At 39.9% G+C, this 16,029-nt stretch overlaps 1 protein-coding gene across 5 annotated transcripts in view; it reads right to left on the bottom strand.

The window, feature by feature from the left end:
* Positions 1–16,029, bottom strand: part of EDRF1 (erythroid differentiation regulatory factor 1) — a 73,540-nt gene that overhangs the window by 34,226 nt on the left and 23,285 nt on the right. For 3 of the 5 annotated variants that reach the window (XR_008378828.1, XM_053584206.1, XM_053584207.1), the window contains exons 16-24: positions 15,193–15,381; positions 14,667–14,867; positions 13,188–13,406; positions 10,554–10,777; positions 8,119–8,277; positions 7,794–7,943; positions 6,280–6,433; positions 3,126–3,241; positions 2,207–2,358 (exon numbers count right to left, since the gene is read on the bottom strand). Coding sequence is in view for 2 of the 5 variants with exons in the window: in XM_053584206.1 (XP_053440181.1) it covers positions 2,207–2,358; positions 3,126–3,241; positions 6,280–6,433; positions 7,794–7,943; positions 8,119–8,277; positions 10,554–10,777; positions 13,188–13,406; positions 14,667–14,867; positions 15,193–15,381 (1,564 nt within the window). In the remaining 3 variants the exon portion in view is untranslated. Of the gene's footprint in view, positions 1–2,206; positions 2,359–3,125; positions 3,242–6,186; positions 6,254–6,279; positions 6,434–7,793; positions 7,944–8,118; positions 8,278–10,553; positions 10,778–13,187; positions 13,407–14,666; positions 14,868–15,192; positions 15,382–16,029 lie in introns of those variants that run through there. The other 2 variants (XR_008378829.1, XR_008378830.1) reach the window with 2 other exon arrangements.

Raw genomic sequence — 16,029 nt, 5'->3', positions numbered from 1 at the left:
TCCAGCTCCTGGGCTTAGGCGATTCTCTTGTCTCATCCTCCCAAGCAGCTGGGACTACAGGCACCCGCCACAATGCCTGGCTATTTTTGTTGTTGTTGTTGCAGTTTGGCTGGAGTCGGGTTTGAACCCCCCACCCTCAGTATATGGGGCCAGTGAGCCACAGGCACTGCCCTAGCAAATTCTTATATTAAAGAAGAAAAAAGGCCTCAAATTAGTAATCTAAGCTTCCATCTTGAGAAACCAGAAAAGGGGAAAATTAAGCCCAGAAAAAGCAGAAGGAAGGAAATAAAGATAAATATAGAAATCAGTGACACTGAAAACAGAAAAATGGGGATTGGGGGCGAAAGAGTTTAAATCAACCAATCCCCCCAAATAGCTGGTTTTTTAAAAAAGAGACAAGAAAAAAAAAAAAAAAAGAAACAAAATTGTACAGTGACAAGATACAAATTACTAATATCAGGACTAAAAAGGAGGGCTTAGCACAACCCCTTTAGCCATTAAAAGGATAATATGGAAACACCGTGAATCTATCCATTCGTCAATGTAGACAAAATGGTCCCAATTACTCAAGAAAAAGAACCTACACAGTACCATGTCTCTAAAAAAAAAAAAAAACTGCAGTCATTGTTTAAAAACTTCCAACAAGGGCGGCGCCTGGGGCTCAAGGAGTAGGGCGCGGGTCCCATATGCCGGAGGTGGCGGGTTCAAACTTAGCCCCGGCAAAAAGAAAAAAAAACTTCCAACAAAGCAAACTCCAGGTTAAGATGGTTTTATTGGTAAATTCTAACAAATGTTTAAGGAAAAAATTGTTCTAATTCTGCACAATCTCTTTCAGAAGACAGAAGACGGCACAGGAGACATAACACACTGACTTCACGAGGCCAGGACCGTTCTCATACCCAAACCAAAGTCACTTTTCACAAGAAAAGGGAACTGAAGATCAATATCCCCCATCCACAGACACAAATATCCTCAAAAAAAAATAGCAGCACATGGAATCTAGTAATACATAAAAAGAATAATACATCACAAAAAGTGGGGTTTATCCTAGGAATGCAAAGCTGGGATACACTGATTGCAGAATCAATATATGCTTCTCTATTAACAAACTAAAGGAGACCATCTGTCATCTCAACAGATGTAATAAAAGCATTGACAACAATTCAGTCTCTATCCTCAACTGGATAAAGACTTTTACCAAAGCCCCACCGCTGCCGTTACAATTAATGTAAGAGACCGAATGCTTTCTCTGTGAGAGCCTAAGGAACTATGGGTAGGGAGAGGCTGACTACCAAAGAGCAGCCCAAGGAATTCTGAAACTGTTTTGTGTCATGATCGTGGTGGCAAATATACATCTGTGTGACTGGCCAAAACCTGAAGAACTGTATACAAGAGTGAATTTTACTGTACATAAATTAAAGCACAAAAAAGAGACAAAAATTATCTGTACCCAAGATTATAAATTGGTTAAAATACACACAGGATAACTGATAACAATGGATATATCAGGATAAATGGTTTTTTCTTTTCTGTTTTCCAAATTTTATAATATGGTAATTATATTTTTAAAAAGAAAGTATTCTATTTACATTTCTTTCTTGAACTAGTACTTACTAGTGGATTTCTAAATTAAATTAATAATGCCAAAATAATTACTCTGGAAAACCACTGTAATTCTACAAGATCATACAGGTATGTGAGAGCATTTTTTGCAGGGTGCTCACTTGTCTTTTCTCCTTACTAATCTCTTGGGGTTTAGGACAGACTTTGACCCTGTCACCTGCTTTATAGTGCCCTTGGTCCTGAGTATCAAAACCATACCCCAGACTTCCCATTAGAGATAATGCTCAGAAGTGTTACTAGAAATATTTAGTCTTCATTCCAAGGTCAATCCTCTCTCTGGGGGAAAATACTGCAAACAAAAGGGCATCTATCCTTAGATAAGAAGGATATCCTTAGGAAAGTCTATCCTTAGGAAAGACTTTCATTTTTTTTGTAGTTTCAGTATGTAGTAGGCCACATGGAGACGATTCTCATCTAGTTTAACATGTCAAGAAGAAACACCACTTAAAATCTTATCCTATCCACATGAGGTAAGAAAGAATACAAGGTATTTTTTATTTATAATGTTAACAGAGATTATTTGTATTATTTTTGTAGGTAAGGTGCTGAGAAAGAAATTCCCACAAATAGCCATTGAATTTACCTTGTTTTCTTCTTAGTTGAAGACAGCAGTTTGATGGACTGAAGGAGAAGAAACAACCACCGAGATTCAAATATACTAAGCAGCTTTACAACTTCTTCTTGATTAAGACTAGGAGAAGAATCAGCAGCTGGAGCTGTCTCACCACTCTTGGGCTACAAACAACAAAAAGTTATTTCACTTAAGCTACCAAACAATTGTTTCATACTCAAGTGATGAAAGTGCGGTTTCATTAATCCAGCAAACTTTTTAACCCAAAACAAAACAAACAAAAAGCACACCTGAGATCACTTTGATAGACTAGAATACGTAATAAAAATGTCTAAGACTTCATAGGCACTTGGGTAGAGGAAAATATTCTGAATGAAAATATCCCGACTTCTCATCATCAGACTCAACATAGAAATGGGTACCGAAAGAATTTGCCTGACCAGGGCTAGGAAAGCCATAGTGGGTACACCATGGGGACACGAGGAAACTTTCAGCAGTAGCAGGTGGTATGAATATTGAAATGCCCAGGAAACTACAAATTCCTTCTCTAGTAGCCTGTTGAAGTCCTCTCGCCATTCAACTGCTCCCAGGAGTTTATTGGAAATGATAAAAGAGGAGATAGGCCTTTTTCTTAGGGAAAAACAAACAAACAAAAAACTTAAAGAGAGTTTATAACTTGCTTACCTAACCAGTACCTTGCTAACCAAGGTGTATGGGCCTCATTAAGGCTTATACTCATAAAAAACTTTTCAGACATAAAAGCAAGTTTAATTCTACCAAGCAAACATAAGAAATCACTGTTAATGTGTTTTATGCATAGTATACATGTACATGTGTGTTTATATACACATACAAAATACATAAACACACACCATATGCCCACCACCTACATTCACACGAAAAGCAAAGACACTGGATTTTCTCCACTGACCTGGTCAAGTTCCTCCACAAGGTCCTTCCGGATGAGCTGGAATGCATGCTCAGTTCTCACCATTATCTCAAGAGCCCCAGACAGCGTTTTCAATTTTCCAACATTGCTATTCTGACCTAAAGTATTAACACAAAGTAAATGATTGCTTTAAAGGAATGTCCTTTAAATATAAATCTAGAAACACTTCTAATATTAACATAGTCATGATAATTCTAATTTTTAAGCACTAGAAAGGAAGCTCCTGAGAATCTCAACAAATCTAAACCCAGCTTTCTGGTTAATAATTTTCCCTTGAAAAAAATATTAAGTCTGACCAAATCAATAAATAATTATTGTTTCCATGTCTTATCATTGGTTTTTTCAGGCTGAGAACACCTTTTTAGAACAAGAGCCAGTACCTGACGCATTAGGTTAAAGGAACAGTGGAGAGGAGGCTGGTGGTTGAGGGCCAACCCACTGTTTACCACCTGAGTGGTGCTGATCAAGGCACTTAAGCACTCAGTATCATTTGTATAACCTGTCTGTTCAAAGACAGTCAGCCCATATAACACTTTCCTATAGCTGTCAGACTCAGCAAGCACTTTTCCTCCCGCTCTCCTGGGGCTGACGTTTGATTGTGCATGTGGTAGTATAGCAAAGGATCAATCTTGTGCAGAGTGTGGCCTTTGTCCCTGGCTCCCAGAAGGTGATGTCTAAGCCCTTGAAATGTCCAGCCCAATAAGAGTGTCTTTGTTTACCTGGAAGACCTTTGGCCACACTAGATAGTGTAACACTGTGATTAGGCCCCATGGTGACAGCTCCATCTCCACAAGGGCTAGAGAGTGAGATCAGCCAAGCAGCAGTAAACTATGTCTGCACGAGGAATCCCAATAAAAACTCTGGACTCTGAGGCTTCAGTATGCTTCCCTGGAAGGTTCCATTCCAGGAGTACTGCTAGGGGGAGCTAGTGCCACCTACAACTCTACTGGAGAGGACAACAGGAGCTTCCTGCTTGGAACTCTTCTGGATTCTGCCTCACGCACCTCTCCCCTTGGCTGATTTTAATGCATATAATTTCACTTTTCTTCACCATAAGTAGAACAGCTTTCGGCAAGTTGTTTTTTTTTTTTTTTTTTTTCTCCCCCAGAGACAGTCTCACTCTGTGCCCTGGGTAGAGTGCTGTGGCATCCTAGCTCACAGTAACTTCAAACTCTGAGCTCAATTGATCCCCTTGCCTCAGCCTCCCAAGTAGCTGGAACTACAGGCACCGGCTGCAATGCGGGGCTAGTTTTTCTAATAGAGATGGGCTCTCATTTTTGCTCAGACTGGTTTTGAGCTTCGGCGATCCACCCACCTCAGCCTCCCAGAGTACTAGGATTACAGATGAGAGCCACCGCACCCTGCCTTTCAGTGAGTTCTACGAGTCCTTCCAGTGAACTGCCAAAACTGAGGGTGGTTGGGGGACGTCCCCAACTCTACAGGTGAGGAGGAAGTAACTGTTCCCTTCTTCCTCTAAGGCATTATCCTTTCTAAACAACCTATTATCTTTAAAATCAATAAATGTAATTTCAGTGTAGATTTGGCATTTGGAAGACAAACTATTGATTATATACAAAAATGCTATTGGGACAGTGACCAGATTAATAATGATAATAAAGATTTGTGGCATATGTACTAGAGAAAAAAATACTGGGCAAAATAAGAGCATAAAAGGTGTTACAAACTAAAGCATTTATTAACTTGGCTTATAAACCCCCTCTTTAAATATTTACATTATTATTTTTTTTGAGACAGAGTCTCACTTTATCACCCCACAGTAGAGTGCTGTGGCTTCATAGCCCACAGCAACCTGCAACTCCTGGGCTTACGCGATTCTCTTGCCTTAGCCTCCCAAGTAGCTGGGACTGCAGGCACCCACGACAACGCCCAGCTATTTTTAGAGAGGAGGTCTTGCTCTGGCTCAGGCAATCCACCCAACCGGGCCTCCCAAGTGCTGGGATTACAGGCGTAAGCCACTGCAGCAGCCTTTATCATTTTTCTAAGGTATTCATAGCACTAAAATATTTAAATAAGGAAATTAACCACGTTTATGATTTTAGCAAATCTGTTCCCAGTATCTCTCCATAAACATGATGCCTGCTCATTCTAAGAAATTCAAACATGGCAGAAAATTCAAAGATGCCAGTAAAAGTCGAAATCACCCCAAACACACCCCCAGAAAGGGCTGCTGCTAATCCTAGTAACTACCCCACACAACTAGCCATGCAATATACCCTGGGAAAAATGAACAAAAATAATTTATCAAGTATTTTTAGAAACTGTTTCAGACAGGTAATGCATTCCCCAAATTTATAAGGTTCAACTGGGTATACAAAGTCCCTCTCCTAGCCTTCCAGGTCCCCCCTCTCCCCCAAGGCAGGAGTGCTGCCAGTGTCTTGTACGACCCTCCAGGGTTACTCATACCCATACAAACTAAGTCATATATAAATCGTGTATTTATTTTAATTTCACGGAAGAAAAAAAATGAAAAGTAACCAAATGAATTGTTTCTTGTTTCATTACCAGACAAGAGTTATTTCTCAAAAGACCCTTCTACAGGAAAGGGGAGGAGTGAGTGAGGGGGAGAGAACTTAGGAAAAAACATTAGAGGTTGGAGTATCTGTTTACTCCCTGCCATGGACAACAACATCACAAAGCACCCTCACTTTCCCATCTCCACCTCCCACGTTATCTTGACCTCGGGCAGACTCCATAGTAGTGTCCATCTTAGAACCGTAACTCAAAGCTGCTGAGCATCACTTCTGTGTTTAAAGGGATTCGATAAGGACTAGTACCCCTTTACTGTTGCTTCTCTATTCCCAATTTGTCATGCTGATTTAAATCTTTGTCTAAATTGACTTGTCCACATTTTTTTTTCAAATAAAGGATCATGAGCTGTACTTCAATACTGCTAGTCACCGAACATAATCTAAGACAGTTCTCTAAGTTTTCGAAAGCACTTCACAAAGTGTAGAGACTTCTCCTAGTCTCTACCCAAAGTAATTAATCATGGGCAAATTAAAAAGAAAACCATATTACTTACATCAAAGAGCGATCCACACGTCTGCCTCACTCTAAGACAATCCAACACTAAGCCAATGCACACACATCTGAGAAATGAAAAAGTCAGACTTACTGGTCATCTGAAATTCTGCAAATGCTACTCTCTCTAACTGCACTCTAAGTAGTTCACAGGGAGCATCTTTCAGAAGCTGAAAAAGCGTTACAGCTTTGCTGTAATGGAGGTCTGCCAGCACCCGGTGCTGCTTCCTAAGGTGTTCATCACCAACCTAGAACCAAAAATAAAAAGTAAACAAAATTCTAAGGCTGGGGCTTCACAATAACTACAAAATACATCTTCTGACTGGATCACTGAATGCTTATTTTGTTCTCCAATAAGTCCTCAAGTTTTAGTTTTTACATTTAGGCCTTTAGTTCATTTTCAGTTAATTTTTGTATATGATGTGAGGCAGGAGTCCAGTTCTGTTCTCTTGCATGTGCAGAATCATTTGCTGAAAACATCATTGTCTTAGCACTCTTAAACTCACTTTTGCCCTCAGGATATTAGAAAATTTGGGTAAATATGAATTTTGGTTGAGTGCCTCCTAAGGCAAAGTAGAAAAAAATCCTCTCTAGATTAAGCTGGACCTCAAAGGACAATCCTTTCGGGATAAGGGCAACCGGGAAGTAAACCCATGTCAAACGGACCATATGATATGCTTGGTTCTAAGCGAAGGGGGAAAAACAACAAAACAAATGAAAAACCTCATTGAGAAACTCTAAGCACAATATTCTGATAGAAGCAAAGCCATGTCTCTGAAGGTACTTTTATCCTAGGCCCCAAGTTATTCTCAGAAATTCATGCACTAAGCACCAAGACTCACACAGAACACTCTCAATACGACACTATTTCTAACAGCCTCTAAGAGGAACAACCCAAAAGTTCAAAAATCACAGAATAAACAAACTATGACACATTCATTTAATGAACACGACTGAGCTGAGAAAATGAAAAGCTACATGCACCACCTGGATGAATCTCAAAAACACGACGTTGACGTGAAAGGCAGTACACCACAGAAGCACACACAGCATCATGCGTCGTATAGAGCACACAACAAAGAAAATGCTAACACACTGTTTAAACGGCAAAAAACAAAAAAGGGAATGACACCGTAGAAAATTTAGGACAGAGGTAATCTGGGTGGGTGCTGAGGGAGGCACACGTGGAGACCCTCCAGAACACTCTTCCACTTCTTAACTTCTAGGCCAGGTACAAAGGAATTTTCTTTTGTTATTTTTTGAACTGTATATAGGTTTTGCACATGTTTCTATGTGCTTTTACATGCATGCTCTATTTCATAATAAAAGATGGGAGACTGTATTTTAAAATGTGCATAGAAACATCAGTGTAAGGCCTAATGACATTTACAAAAATCTAAATAACACACCTGGGCAATTATACTACAATTTTGCAAACCAAAACCCAATCAAATATAGTAGAGAAAAATATGTGGTATAGGTGAGAGAAAAATACTGACACTAAGTTGTTCTAAAGTAGTTAATTAGAATAGATTACATTTAAAGTATATACGCAAATGTAAGACAAGCACCCAGAGAACTTTTCCTTTGACTCGGCGCTGACGGTACCTGATTCCTCAGGCAGCTGTGGTACATGGACGCCAGCCTGTGGTGGATGGTGGCCGCCCGGTACTGGCAGAGAGGCTGCCGAGCAGACGCCGAATCCACGTCACAGTACTTCAGGGACTTCAGCATGGCCTCACTGACTTCTTTCTCAATCTGTTCATTTTTTTCAAAGGGGAAAAAAAGCAAACTCATAACACCATAATGAAAAGAATTTTTAAAGGGTTTAAATACTCCTTGTCAAGGAAAACACAACAGATGCTCCACATGTGATAAGGAAGGAGTAGGTGAAGCTGACGACTTATTTTATTTATTTTTAATCCAGTGTTACCTGCTCCTGAGCTTTTCTAGATAATGGTGCATAATCTTGTTGTAGAGTCGCCATAGTAAAATAAGTAGTGGACAATTCCCAATTCACTGAGTCCCAGACAGCTGGGTGTATGTCTCGCGTTCCCAATGATCTCAGAGCTTTCAAATAGTAATCAATAGCCTGTGGGGGAGGAATAAGCAACAATTTCTGACTCAGTTCGACACATACCAATAAAACACAGTTCAAAACTACCCAGATGCTAATTTGAGTTTATAAAAGGACAATATTATAAAGAAAGGAAAAGAGTCAATGACAGTATTTTAACAAAGAAAGTCATCTGAAGCGGATGGAATGCAATCCACATTCCCACATCTACGGGTGGCCAATCCTTAGTATTGTTTTCTGAAGATGCATTTTGTTTTTTTTTTCTTCTTTCTAAATGAACATTAGTAAACTACCGTTTACATAACTTTAAACTAGATTTTAAAATTTGCCAGATTTTACTGTTAAAGAAGTAACTCTTCTACCTTGTCACCACCAGCCTCAAGTACACAGTCATTGTATTTAAACAAAGTCATACAGCAATAACGCCTGAGTGTATATTTATTCGTTCTCTCTCTGGGCCTATATAAACTTAACAATGGAAAACAAAAACCAGGTCACTTTTATGTTAAAATTTACTGTGCCTGGAACATCCTTGACTAATGTCATTGCATGGCCTCAAAGCACTTGATTACCTGAGAGCTTGCTGCCTTGTCCCCTACCAACAATGAATGGATGTTGTCATTTGCCAAAAAATGTGGCAATGTGATAAGAAACTCAATTTTTTTTTTAATTTCAGAATATTAGGGAGGAAACGCAATTTTTAAATTTCATATAAATTCAAATTTTGTCATTTTTTTTTTTTTACATATACGTTAACCACTTTTTTTTTTTTTGTTTTTACATGTATGAGGTTGGACAATTAATTTTGTGAACTCATCCTAGAAAAAGTGCTACATACCTCATTGCTGAGTATCCCTACAGTCACCAGATGGCCAAAGGGAGCACTTTGAAGGTGACTGCAGTGATATTCAGCAGTGAGGTCTGTGGCATGCCTAGGACAAGTTCATTAACTGTCAGAACTTGTAATAACAGCTCTGATGCCATTCCAGAAAGAGTTCCAAAACGGCTTTGAAGGGCAGAGCAGGTGCTGGCATAGCTTCCCAAGGGGAGCACCTCTAAGGTAACCACAGTGATACTCAGCCATGTAGCATTTTCTAGAATGAGTTTGTGACTTAATTATCTGGACTTGCATATGTTTTATAGTCAAGGTTATTTGTCTTTGTCTCTATTTGGATGATTTATTTTCAGTGATTCTTAATTCTTTTTATATATTAACGTTGTACTAACCTCTGACTGCCACATATATTGTGTTTCCCTTAGACCGTATTTTGCTTTCAACTTTACTATTCTGTTGTACAATTTTAAACCTTTATTTTTAAACAGTTAAGTTTATTCAACTTTTACCTGGGATTTCTGTTTATTGTGCCAAGTTGGGAAAGTCCTTCCTCATTATATAAACTTCTACCTATATTTTCTTCTGGCAACTTTTGCAGAAGAGTAAACAATCTGCTGACTCATATTTCCCATACCAATTCAACACATCACCTCCAATACTAAATTGTTATGACTCTTGGGCTAGTTTCTGAGTCTTTTAACCCTTTGTAGAGCACTCAGACCAAACACGCTGAGTGAGGTGGGCAGCGATCACGCTACTGGGTGCTGCGCAGTGATCACGCTACTGGGCATTCTTTGGTTTCTTACTCATCAAAACTCACCTAAGTTGGCTTCAGTCCATGGTCAACTTAGGTCATTTCACCTAAGTTGGCTTCAGTTTCAATATTTTATATTTATAAGAAAAACAATATCCAAACGAAAAACTTAATATGAAATAATAAAACTTTGCCATATCAACAAAAGTTTAAATTTGAGATAGGGCCTACCCTTCATTTTCCAAATCAGATCTAAGATACTTGATAGTTTAAGTTTTTTGTGAAGTATTTTTAAAGCTATGTCTATATCCAAATCCTCCAACAATGACCAAGTCTTCTGAACTTGATTCTTTGAATTTATCACACTCTATATTTATATCTACTCCCACAAGAATCCACTATTTGTACAAATTATTTCAGGCAGACTGTGAACAATACTGAGAATGAAGCACATGATGCTTACAGACCCAGGTCAAGTTTAGTTTGCAAAATGAACAATGCCGACGGGCATCATTCGCACCAAATAAGCATCTTATTTGAAGGTCTAGAGGTGTTATTCATAGTCAAAAGTTTAATGACCTCTACTCCTGTGACATCATCATAGTTTAATTATATTTAGTTTTATGAGATTTTAGGGAAACAATGGCAACTCATAAATAAACAACAGGTGTGGAGGGCTGACACAATGTACAAGTGTGTTACCTTATTATAATACAAGCCCTCCTCTGGTGAAAATTCACGTTTAAACTCGTCACTGGCACCACAGTGAGCCTGTGCACAGATCCGCATGAGCCTTCCCGTGTTACACAGCAGAAGAGCAGCATTTGTGGCATCGTCAATCGACTCAAAGTTGTGAATTCCCTTTTCGAAAGAAGAAAAACTCTTTTTCCACAACTGTTGCTCTGCAGCAGACACAGATTTGCTACCTTCACAAAGAAAGCAAACAATTATGTAAGCAGACATGAATGGAGATCCTGTCACTGCCCCTTGATCAATGATGAGAGGAGGCTGAGAGGCTGGTGGAGAGTCCACCATCTGGAGTCAACCACAGTGCCCTGCTATCACTGCGCGTGCTACATGCAGGGAAGGGTGCCCTCCAAAGTCCTATGCTGAACCTAACCCCCAGTCCCGAAGAACATGACTCTATTTTGGACAGGGCCTTTAAAGAGGTCCTGAGGGTGGGGTCCTGATCCAACATCACTGGTGTCCTTATAAGAGAAAGAGAGACACCATGGGTGCACAGAGAAAAGGTGGCCGTCTATAAGTCAAGAAGGGGAGCATCAGAGGAATCCAATGCTGCTGGCATCTGATCTTGAACTTCTGGATCAGAACTATGAGATAATAAATTCAAGTCACCAGAGTATATATATTTATTATAGCAGCCCCAGCAGACTAATACAGTCATCTCCCCATATCACTGGTTTCAGTTATCCATGGTCAACCATGGTCTGAAAAAATTAAATGGAAAATTCCAAAAACAAGTAATTCATAAGCTTTACCCTGTGTGCGATCCTGAGCAGCCTGATAACCTTTGCTGCCCTGCTCCATTCTACCCAAGATGTAAATCATCTCTGTCCAGTGCCTGCACGCTGTGTGTGCCACCTGCCCGTTAGTCACTTAGCCATCTGGGGTATCAGACTGACTGCCACAGTTATGACTTTGCTTGTGTTTAAATAACCTATTTTACTTAATAATGGCCCCAAAGCACAAGAGTAGTGATGCTGACATACTGTTACAATTGTTCCACTTTGTTATTACTGTTGTTAATCTCTTACTGAACCTGATTTACAAATTAAACTTTACCATAGGTATATTTGTATAGAAAAATCAGCACATACGGAGTTTGGAACTATCCAAGGTTTTAGGTATCCACTGGGAGTCTTGAAACATATCCCCTGAGATAAGAGGAGACTATTGTACAACACTTACACATAACCCTCCTCAGTATTAACTGATATGAAAACAAGCATATAAAAACATCTAAGCAAAGCACCATTTTGTAAGGATTAAAAAGCTGTGCACTGATGGAGTTTTACAATAACTAAGAAAATGTCATGAAGGCTACATTGAACAGTTTGATGAGAATATTTCAGATTGTATATGAAACCAGCACATTGAACCCCTTGACTGTACAAATATACACAGCTATGATTTAACAATAAAAAATAAATAAATAAATAAAAAAGAAGCAGCTGTAATTTCTCAAGCTCCGAGTTTCATCCAACTCTCTTAGCTTCCTGACTTCCACATACCCTTGACGACTTCCTCCTCCAGATGCACCTTAAACGCATAGGTTCTCCCAATAGCAATGAACTCTCTGGGGGCAACATTCGTATTCCTAGGGCCAGGCACAGCTCACAGATCAACAAGAACCCAGATATTTACTCAATTTACCTGCCACCCTCAGTTTCTTCTAAGCCCAGCACCTGTCCCTCACTGTGTGCAGCCTCCTATTTTCAGCCAGTCTCAGGACTTGATTATCACTTTAGTGAATGGGACTCAATCTGTGTTTAACTGCCTCTAATAAGTTTTAAGCACATTTCTTTTTTTTGCAGTTTTGGCCAGGGCTGGGCTTGAAACTCCCCACCCTAGCCCCCCGCCAGTATGTGAGGCCGGCACCCTACTCCTTGAGCCACAAGCACTGCCCTTAAGCACATTTCTAATCAGTCGCTAAACTGGACCTCTCTATACACATTCCACAGGTGTCTCAGGCTCAACATGGCCCAGCTGACCCGTGGTGCTGTGCCTCACTTGGGGGCCTCCTGCTGCCACGCACACGTTCACGGGACCTTCTACCTCCGGCTTCTTCTTAGAGCTGTCTGCTCAGTGTGGAAAGCCCTCCCTTCCTCACACTTGTCTGCCAACGTCCACACATCCTGTACCACTGTGCTTAACCCTACCTTTCAAAAAGCCTTCCTTCCAAGAAGGCTACAACCTCAATAAAGCCTTCCTTCTCCCTCTCTCCTGCTGCACTTCGTTTGTACTTATTCACAGCACTTTTTAGAGATCTGCATTCTTTCTTGGCTTCCCAGCTAGAAGGCGGGACCACACTGTAGCCTGCTATGTATCTAACAAAGAGCCTGGCACATGGCTGGTTGTGCAATTTGCTTCTGAATTGCTTCAGGAATGAAGTATAAAAGTGGGAATGGGGAATATGAAAATGATCAATCCCAAGGGAAAGTAACAGTCATCTCCTAATTTTAAGAACTCAATAATAAAAATCCTCTAACAGAACACTGCTTTATGACATAAAATCAAGGGCCATAGTGCTTTGCTCTATCAGCATTGTTTTCCAATAGACAGGCAATAAAGAGAGGACTCCAGAGAGCAACTCACCTAGTCTCTCGCTCTGTAATGCAGCTGCCTGATTCATGTAAAACACGCCAATCTCATTTCTTATGTTACCCATTCTCTTGAAGACTTGAACATAGTGTTCTGGATTCTGGCTCTTTAAGTTACTAAATTGCAAGATTTCATTAGCAGCCTCATAACATTTACAGCTAACAGAAAGCTGACTTTCTAAGTCTGTAGACAAATCAGTTGCCCATGCAAATCCTTAAAAGAAAAAAAAGTTATCAATGAGAGTCATGTGAACCCTTCTTTTTAGGTATCTAAGAGGGAACCTGATATTACAGATTCAAAATAATAAAAAATGCAATATAGTGTATTAGGATTTGATCAATATAACAAAATTTAAGTTTCATAGTGAAGAACACTTTACTTATAAAACTAATTTGGGGGGACATTAATGTTTGATTAAAAGAAATATTTTCCTTCCCACAAACACCAAATAATTCCCATCACCAGGATTTCCCCAGGCATACTCGTTTATTGGCATAGACCAAAAATTGCCCCCTAAGACAAAGTTTTCTTTCTTAAATTAATGAAAACAGGTCTTGAAATAACGTACTAATGCTACTTTTAAGTCACTGAAGAACCTGTTAGACAAGCCCTCAAGATTTAAACGTGCCACCGAGTGGGGAATGGGACAAACTTAGGCACAGGACCCAAACTCAAGGAGAATAAAAAGGCAGCAGTCCTGCTGGTAACACTCAGATATAGGGAGAGCATCACTCTCACAAAGAAGCAGTTTACATAAAATTACTACCATGGAAGTGGTCAAAATACAGAGGATTTTCCCACTGTCCTTTAACATTAAACAGTCATTTAGGAAAACAGACAGGGGAAGGGAAAAGAAAAATATTAGGAAATAATCCATTCCCTACTCCCTCAGTGGAAACTTTTTGGGAGATGGGTATGAAGTAATGAAAACAATTTAAGAGCATAAGAAAACTATCCCCATACGTTACAAAGGCACCTTCAGAAGACTCCCTAGTTGCAATGCACTTTCACACCTGCGTTGAGCTGAGGGGGGACATTAATGCTGTTGATTAAATCACCCTATCTATCAGTTTCCAAGTCCGACATCTCCAAATGTGACATTCTCAGTAAGATGGCCAACTTTCAACTAACTTTAAAAAGAAATGACCACTTTCTCTTAGCCCCAAGGAATCACTCAGAAGGCATTAAAGAAAGAAAACACTGACTAAAACTGTTACCTAGAAAAACTTCATGAAAAGTAAAAAAGCAACACAACTGCCTTCAGAACTTATTTTATAATTATTTCTAGTATAATCAGTAACAATAGTCTATTTGAAAACCATTTTACACAAATACTCAAGATCACACTCAAATTTTAAAATTAAGAAAAGAAGGAAACAACAGAGTATCAAAAAGCTACTATCTCTGCCACTTTTCTTAACATACTCAAACTAAGCCTGAGCGGGACTGAAGGGCCCCGTGAATCCGGCACACCTTGGCAGCTGGACTCCCGGTGGAGACTGTGTAGGATCTCCTGGTCTTCTTTTGTCTGGTAATTAAACTCTTCAAGGTGCGCTGCTCTGTTGTTTGCATTCTGGGCCAGCATTAGTTGGATATCGCCACAAAGTGTCAAATATTGAGAAAGAAACAGCAGCACTTCAGAAAGCATATTGGTGCAGAGACAGCAGTAAGTGTCTATTGGGAAAGGGTGGAAAGGAGGAAAGACTTAAGCACATTAAAAACAAATGCACACAGTAAAATCCAAGAATATGTGTTACCAGCTAAAAGCTTTGTACCACTGTATCTATTCTACGTTTCTTTTGCCTCAGACAACATACTATGGCTTCCTGTACTTTAGAGTTGTTAAACCACTCCAAGCAGACACTAAAATACTGGGTCACATACACAGGATTAGGCAAAGTCATTTTAAAATAGAACTTCACAAGAGAAAGAGGAGTAAAGTGTAACTGTGGTCCAGAGGCCTTCCCGTTCTCCTCCCATCTTCATTTACAGTGCTTACCGTGGCTCTGCAAAGCTAATTTAATGTACCGCAATGCTCTTCCGTATTTCTGAAGACTCATAGCAGCATCAGACAAAACATAATAGGCCTTTGATGACTTGAGGATCAGCTGAAGTTTCATTTTATGTTGCCAAGAACCAGGGATCATTCCGGATTGGCTGTTATAATTACCCTTCTGAAGGGAGCCCACTGTGACATGGGGGGAAACAAAGGAAGCACATTTTATTTAAGTATAAGACTCCCCATAAAGAATATTTTCTGTTTCTTGATAGAAACACTCCAGACTTGGGCATTCCTACTGCAAGACTGGTCAATACTAAAGCCTTACTGCTTAAATGCAATGCACAGGAGTTAAGTGGCAGAGTCCTAACAGACTCTCACTTGGAGTCCTAAGACTCTGTGTGTCCCTGCTGCCCGCAACTCTGTCATTCTCCTCCAGTTCACTGACGTAGCTAAACTCACAACTGACACTTGCCTCCTTTCTCCAATCTGTGTGTCAGTCTGCCAAAAAGTTCACCTTCTAAAGCACAGCTTTAATCACCATCACAGCCTGTCCTCAAACATTAAAAGGACTTCTCGCCTCAGCCTACCTCCTAAGACCCGTTTTCAGTCTTACTCCCCTTGCCGTCCCTACTGTCCATCAGCCACAGCTAAGTCACCTACACAGATGTCTGGATTTTCCTATCTCCCAGCTAAGTTAGTGGTTCCTCCATCAGGAATACTCTTAATTTAAATTCTCCTTCACCCAGCAAATGATCTCTGCTGTGCCAAGCACTGTGTCAGACACTGGAAACAGTGACACATAGTTAGTGGCCTCTGCCCTTGATAACACAAACT

This window comes from Nycticebus coucang, chromosome 3, assembly GCF_027406575.1.
Source record: "Nycticebus coucang isolate mNycCou1 chromosome 3, mNycCou1.pri, whole genome shotgun sequence".
Lineage (NCBI taxonomy): Eukaryota > Metazoa > Chordata > Mammalia > Primates > Lorisidae > Nycticebus > Nycticebus coucang.
This window is presented reverse-complemented; position numbering and strand designations above follow the sequence as displayed.